Source organism: Filicampus tigris, chromosome 2 (genome assembly GCF_054856515.1).
Source record: "Filicampus tigris isolate MCC_2025a chromosome 2, RoL_Ftig_1.0, whole genome shotgun sequence".
NCBI lineage: Eukaryota > Metazoa > Chordata > Actinopteri > Syngnathiformes > Syngnathidae > Filicampus > Filicampus tigris.
Window position 1 is genome coordinate 32553271 of NC_141218.1, and position 7829 is coordinate 32561099.

Consider the following 7829-nt stretch of genomic DNA (forward strand, 5'->3'; position numbering starts at 1 on the left):
CGAAAGACTATCACTTTTGACATGCCGAAAGACACTTCATCGCTGCTGTCACAAATTTGCAGGCAGGCAGCAAAAAATGTGCCATGCAAAAGAGTCGCCCGAGCTTCATATTCTCATTTCTCGTTCGCCGGGGCCTTCTATTGGTGTGTGTCAAGGACGCGTACACCTCATCCACAGAACAGCGAGGAAGCAGCTAATGGAGCCGTGTGTGTCTCAACGTTACCGCAGCGCTGCTCCAAACTCCACTTGCAATCTGTCCTGTCAGTTGCAGAGTTGCTGTTGTGTCAAGTGTTGCTGTAAACAGGAGCTGCTGATTAAAATATTGAATGTCGTGTGCACATTTTGTTAAGCGTGTGCTATAGCATCTGGTGTGTCACACTGAGATGTATATCATTAGAGGCTGGGAGGCCACATATGCCTCCACCGTGTCCTTCACGCAAATGACCACATGCTCTTACAGGAAACAGTTGTGTGACTTTGAGAATCTTTCAATCTGGATTAGTTGAAATGTTTCTATAGCTTCCCAACAGTAGGCTCCGAGTCATCAGTCTGCATCATGGCTCGTTTTCCCTCAGCTTGTAAAGATCATGAGCATGGGGCTTCTGGGCTGACTGTGTGGGGAAGCAGCCAGCACGGTGCTGTCTGTCTGACTAATACATCTGCAGCATGTTAGCGCCACTCAGTGGTCAATTGGAAAGATGAACTGTATTGAGAAGCAACTCCTTTGCACTTAAAAACTAAAGTAAATCCGCATTTTTACTGTGTGAATGTTTAGTCGGACTCGCCGACGGACGGCCGTTTAAAATTAGAGGCGGACCGGCCTATAGACGGATACTATTTTTTTCCCCCCTCCGGACGCAAGGGTACGCACGCTGCAGACAGATGACGAATAACGGATGCTCAATTTTTAGTAAAATGCCCAGCTCTGCTTTAATGCTATCAAAACGTGTTTCTCTTTGCTAGCATAGAAAGCTGACCAACAACAATAAAAAAAAAAGTTACATTATCACATGATGCTTTTAAATCCAGGTTTAAAAATGTCTATACCTCTGATTAAAGTATTTTTTATCGCTTTTTCCAAAATCTTGTTATTGTTGTTGTTGTTGTCCTTATTGTTTTTAGTAATTTTAGTAAGCTCCTTTTTTTAAACGTCTTTGTCTATTTTGCTTGTAAATGCTTTTAAATGTCAAAACCTACTTTTAATCATGTGAAGCACACTGACTTACTTTGTGTGTGAATTGCAATGGGAATAAAGCTACCTTGCCTAAGGATGACACAGAAAAATATACAGTACCTTAGCTGTAGGCCTTTGTGTTTTTTTATTAGGTTTATTTTGTATTATTTTTTATATTTTTTTGAGAGAGATTTTTAAAAAATTGTACAACAGAAGCAGAGCCTATGTTTTTTTTTTAGCACAGCATACTAGAGCTGGGCATTCCGCCTATGTGATGGACCAGTCCGCCTATGACGGACACCCATTTTGTAGGCGATAAACGATAGATGGGAAACTTAAAAAAAGTAGTCAGACTAAACATAGTCTGAAACCCATTTTTCCCGTTTATGTAATTGTCTATTTTCTCTATTTTGTTGGCTATTCTACTTGTTAAAATTTGTAAAATGTATAAAATGCACAAATATGCATGTTGATCTGTTTGGGAAACTTAAAAAAAATAGTCAGACTAAACATAGTCTGAAATCCATTTTTCCCGTTTATATAATTGTCTATTTTCTCTATTTTGTTGGCTATTCTACTTGTTAAAATTTGTAAAATACATAAAATGCACAAATATGCATGCTGATCTGTTTGTCAATGTTAAGAAATTAGTTGAGAAAAGCTCTTTATGCCACTGAGCAGCGAACAATTGCAGTGTTTTCAAAGGCAGCAAATATTACATTAATGTCAGAGTTTAAAATGCCCAGCTCTGCAAAATACAACATTTCGTCGCTGTCATGTGAAAAACACTTATCTCCATTTTTTAAATTTTCTTATCTTTACCTGATGTTCCGCATTACAGAAGTCGCCTTAAAGTGAAAATTAAAAAAGTTTCCAAAATTGGAGATAAGTGTTTTTCACAGGACAGCAACGATTTGCCACAAAGCATGCTTGGAGCCAACAACATCAAACAATTATCTTAAAGGGAAATCAACCCAAACATATTTTTTTCAAGAATGTTTCCAGCAGGCCCACTAGTTGAAACACGCCATTCTGATTAATATTGCATTTGTGTAATGTGAGTAAATCCAGCCCTTATTAGCCATTTCAGGGGACGGCCATTTTGTCACTTCTGTCGACTGAAAATGACATTACAAATGCTCAGGGCTCAGGTAACGACCAATCACGGCTCAGCTTCAGAAAACAGGTCAGTCGTGATTGGTCGTTACCTGAGCCCTGAGCAGTCGTGATGTCATTTTCAGTCGACAGAAGTGACAAAATGGCCACCCCCGCAGATGGCTAAAAACATTATTCTTATTCTAAAAACACAATACTTATCAGAATGCCTTGTTTCAACTAGTGGGCCTGCATAGAACATGTTCTTGAAAAAATATGTTTGGGTTGACTTCCCCTTTAAAGACAGACATTGTTGAGGAATATCTCACTTCAGTCAAATGTCAATTATGGGTGACTTTAGTGCTCTCTGTATGTCGTGTCATCATCTGTGGAATTTGAAAAAAAGTAACCATACCTACTTTGACAAAGCAAGGAATAGAACGTAAAAATAGAGTTAGGGATTAAATGCAAATGTAGGGATTAAAAAATAATTGTCATCAGAATGACAAATATTCGAGTGAAGAATAGAAACATCATCTGAAATAAATTGAAAAAAAAAACATGCGCAAAATGTACTTAAACTTAAAAAAATGCACATCTTTAATTGCCGAACTGTTGTTGGGTGGCCTTCAGCAGGGAAAACAAATACAAATACATACACTCTATAAGATCCCAGCTCACGGAGGGGCAGGCCAGGGTCAGTGTGGTACGTGGAGGATCTATACCAGACACGAGTAGCAGACAGAGACAGTCCATTGATTAGCACAACACAAGTGTTTGGGCTGAATACATCATCAGAACATCTGCATAAGACTATAGGCTGCCCTGATATGTGCAATGCATTGCAAGGTCATTCCTAGCAGGCAAACATATTGCTGTCATCTTGTCATTTTATTTTCAAATTCAGGCAAAAAAATGAAATGTATACAATTACCCAAATTGTAGACTGGTATTCTTAACTGTTAGACCAATACAATAACTTCAAATCTGCATATTTTGCTATGCTCTTGACAAACGTATTAGAGCAACTGTCATGTCAGGGGATATACGGCCTCGTGAAGTGTTTTAATTTGGACTCTTTTGATGTCAGTGAGCTTTCAAGATTTCACCATTTCTGAATAGGAACTGAATGTACCATTTTAATATCTAAATTTGAGCTCACTATGCTCCTCTGTGAAGTCAGAAATGAACTTTTTTATTAATGATGCGTATCATATGTTTATTTATAATTATGTTATAGCATTTTAAGTAATATTAATTAATTAATCATTAATTTATTTAGGACAACTGTGGCACAAACTTTGCTCTGGCTAGTGGTCTAACACATTTTTTAAGCGCCGCACATTCAAAATAATGAAACAATGCATTTTAATCACACTTTGTGATTAACTTTCCAAAGACCCTGGTCAAATTCTAATTTCAAGTGGGTGTGTATTTGTAGAATGGGTATATTCTTACTGGAAATTCCACAAGAAAGTGTCTTAGGATCTATTTTCATTTCTAGCAGAAACCAAGATACTTCAAACTTGGCCAAGACATTAGACATGACTGATTTGATGTTTAACAGCATCTACCATTGTTAAACATTATCGCCCGCGTATGAGCTGACTGGAAATGTCAAGTTGAGCCATAACAAACCAAAGACAAAAATTTTAGACCTCACCTTTTAATAGCTTGTGAGATGGCATTAGGTAGAGTGGATATAGAAATGTAAAGAATACAGTCATAATATCAGACAGCTTTCAGTAGGTTGAAGTGCAGTTCCACAACTGAATAAACATAAAACATACTGTTAAATGAATACCTTTCTGACCGTGGCAGTACAAACTGAGCATTTATATCTTTGTTAAGGCAGAATATTTGATGCAGTTGTTGTATTAGAACTCATCTGCGGCTCTGCATGTGGCCATAGTGTACCACTTGGATTATTAATAGCAATAAAAATAAACACCCTGTTTTGTCTTTTACTCTTTTATTCATGGTTTACCCTTGCTGAATCCCATGTGCAAGTGGCCATAATGTGTAGTAGGAAGTTGGAGCACCTCGGGGGTTGGGTGTGGGGGCGCACACAAGCACAGGGGTAAAATGCAAACTCTACAAGGGAGGGTCTGAGTGGACCCAGAAATTCTTGACTAGTGAGGCAGATGTGATAAATGTGTGTTCTATATGTAATGAAAATCCAATTAAATCTATTTAAATTGTTGTTGGTCGTCCTGGAAGCTGCTGCAATTGTTTCGTGGAACAACATGATTGGAAGATAGAACAGAAAAAATAGAGACTTAGGTGCACTTCCCTACGCCTCAGTGCATTCTAAAGGCACAACAACTGATATAGGTGTTTTTCTTCATAGATTCATTTTTTTCTTATTTTCAAGGACGTGCAGAGAAGTCATATTGTGAAAAAGACCACTGCATCAACATACATTATGATGCGCCACAATGGGCACAATGGAAGTCTGTTCACACACATGTAGGATGTTAAAAAAAATAAAAGTCTAATACCTGATGGTTATTGTAAAGTAACAACTCTACAAATTTCCGTCATGAGTCATCATCACAACAGCAAGCTGTACCTCTACCTCCTTTGCTTTGGAAGTTTATAATCCTAGTACAGTATTCATATGAGTTTTTGCAAAAGTAGTCTCAATCTTCACGTGATATTAATTGGTTCCTCACTCTCCTTGCATCTGCTTAGTGTGAAGTTACCTCGTCAGTCAGCTAAGCATGCGCGGCGGTTTCAACAATTGCCAAATCTTTCAAGTCACTGAGTTTTCGGGAGAAAGAACTGAGCCTGGTGCTGAAGGAGCCCCTCTTCTGACTGTGATCCTCCTCACGAGCCTTCAAATGTACACACAGACCTTTACTCAGGGCGCCCAGTCGGCCCCGGAAATGGTTCCCGATGAAGCAGTACAGCACAGGGTTGATGGCGGAGTTGGAGAAGCCCAAGCAGAGGGTGAGGGGGGTGAGATTCTGGATGGCCCACTGTGCCCAGCAACCATCCAACCAGTTGTCACTCTTCAGTATGTCTATAAACGTCACGCAATGGAAGGGGCACCAGCAAAGGAAGAAGGCCAAGACAACAGCAGCCACAGTCCATAAGACCCTTTCCAGCCCCCTGCCTCCATTGGGGCTGGGGTTCACACATGGGGTCGGGGGTCTCTCCGGTTTACTGCAGCCGTCCTGCGAGCCTGACGATTTAAAGCCGCTGCCAGAGTGCGATGGCTTCCGCAGTCTTACCAGGCCAGCACCAGCCAAGAAATGTCTGCCAATGGCACAGTAGCAACAGGTGATGATGATCATTGGCAGCAAAAAGCCCACAAGTACTTTCATCCAGGCCAGGATCCGATACCAGGTGGCATCCGGATAGATGATCACGCAGGCTTCCACGCCAAGCGCCTCGATGTAGTGAGTGTCCCTCAGAGCGATGGTTGGCGCCGTGCAAGCAAGTGCCAGGAGCCACACCAGGACGCACATCAGCTTGGCGCGTTTGGGGTCTCGTAGACTCTGAGAGCGCAGCGGGTGCACCAGAGCAAGGTAGCGGTCCATGCTCATGCAAGTGATGAAGAATATGGAGGCGTACAGGTTGAGATTATGGAGACTTCCGGAGATCTTGCACGCCAATCGTCCGAAGGGCCAGCTGTAGCCTTGCGAGTAGTACACAGCCCACAGCGGCAGAGACAGCAGGAACAAAAGGTCCGACACGCAAAGGTTGAGCATGAACGTGTTGGCCACAGTTCTCCTCGAGGCGCTCGTGTGGGCCAACACGCACACGGCCAGTGTGTTTGCAACGATGCCCAGAAGGCAGATAATGCTGTAGATGGAGGGGATGACGGCGGTCACTGGCACCGGTGGCCAGTCTGCGCACGCAGAGGCGTTCTCGCTGTTTTTGGCCGTATAAGGAGAGAAGGTGGAGTTCAAACTGAAGCTGTCATTTGGGACCGCCATCGTGGAACTACTCCACTTGCCTTCTTTCAGTGCTCCAAGGTGAACTGGAAGGAAACAAAAATGAAATTCAGCTGCCTTTTATGGATAACAGTTTGTGTTTCTATGCGATAAACTTGGGACTCAGCACTGGGCTCAAATATTTTACGGCCTCCTCAAAAGGAGTTAAAACAAGTCTTTAATGAAACCCAAATGAAGAAGTGATGGCTGCACAGAAACATGCACTCTGTATTAATACCTGAAAGTAAGGTTTGACGCATTCATACCATATATGAACAGTGTGTCAAGTTTCATTTGATATGAAATGGGCAGGCTAGAGGAAGCAGCTGGTTTGCTTGCATTGGAAGAATACATTAGAGAAATAATCAAATTCAACGAAGGCTGTCAAGGGATGCAACGGCGAGCGATTACATGACCAAACTTGTTCAAATTCATTCAATAAAGATGTTTGGACTTGTCAAAGTAACAACAATGAGTCACTTCATTCATTTAAGCAATAGCATAATGTACCTCGAGCGTTTGTTTGTCCAGTCCAATAGGTTGAGCTGTTTTAACGCCTCATATGGCTAAAGTCCATGTTTTGCCATTGGCCCCCTTCTCTATGAAGAATCCGGAACCATGTCGTGCCTGAGAGTGTGTGAGCGCTGGACGCGGTCTGGATCCTCTGAGGAAGCAGATGAGGCTGCAAGGGGGCTTATAGCCCCCATGATGATTGCACAACAGGGGAAGGTGCACACACGCGTCACGGTGTCATCATCAGAGAGGCGGAGCCGTACCTGGACACCGGCCAATCTGCACAAATATGCCGTTTTCTTTCTAACCCTCCTTTTTGGTCTCTAGGAAAAAGGACAAACAATGAGATAACCAAGTCAAGATGGGAGTTAGCACGCAGGCAGCCACATGGTTGGGCTGCTGATTATCAGCGTTATTATTTTTATTGCTCATCAAAGGGAGACACAATCGATTGCTTAATGCATGGAGTTCCCATAGGTTGCTTTGTGTTTTTAGTGTCAGCTTCACGCTGTGAAAATTCAAATTGTAGTCGTGCTTTCATGTTGCCATTGTGGGTTGGTCCCCGGCCAATGCTCCAACAATGGAGATTGCTTGCGCAATTTCTAAGCCCGGACAAATGGGAGGATTCCATCACCATGCATAAAAAAACGAGTCATCATAGGAGTTTCGAAACATGGCTTCTTGATGTCAAGCACTACACGGTGAAACGAAGGAACCAAGAAGACCCTGAACTTCCAAGTTGGGTCCTGAGCTGATGAAGCCCTGGTGGGCTTTAAAAGGTAGCCAGAGGACCTTTACCCCCACCAGGGCCTGTGATATGGAGGCCACTTGTTAATTATGCTCGCACTGTCTTACGCTGCCAGCGGTCAGATAAGCCATGGGAAATATTTACTTTGTCTCAACGGAAGTCAAACCAGCCGCTGGGGCATTTGGGGTCTGGTGGGCGGGAGAGGAAACGAGGAGGAGGACGAGCGTATATAGCAGGGCGTGAAAGTCGAGACGGGAAGGAGAGAGAGGAGGGACCAAAACAGTGACGCGGGGATTCTCTCCAGTGGTTTTTCATTAAAACCTCGGGTGCAAGTTAATGAGGGATGCCCGTAGAGCTC

At 42.5% G+C, this 7829-nt stretch overlaps 1 protein-coding gene across 1 annotated transcript; it reads right to left on the reverse strand.

Moving 5' to 3' along the window:
- Window positions 1–3919: 3919 nt before the first annotated feature.
- On the reverse strand, window positions 3920–6888 carry agtr2 (angiotensin II receptor, type 2). The gene is made up of 2 exons (XM_086024616.1): window positions 6721–6888; window positions 3920–6257 (listed from the first exon to the last, which is right to left on the reverse strand). Exon 2 carries the CDS (start codon window positions 6211–6213, stop codon window positions 4987–4989), a length of 1227 nt encoding a protein of 408 aa, XP_085880742.1. The 5' UTR covers window positions 6214–6257; window positions 6721–6888; the 3' UTR covers window positions 3920–4986.
- Between the last annotated feature and the right edge of the window lie 941 nt (window positions 6889–7829).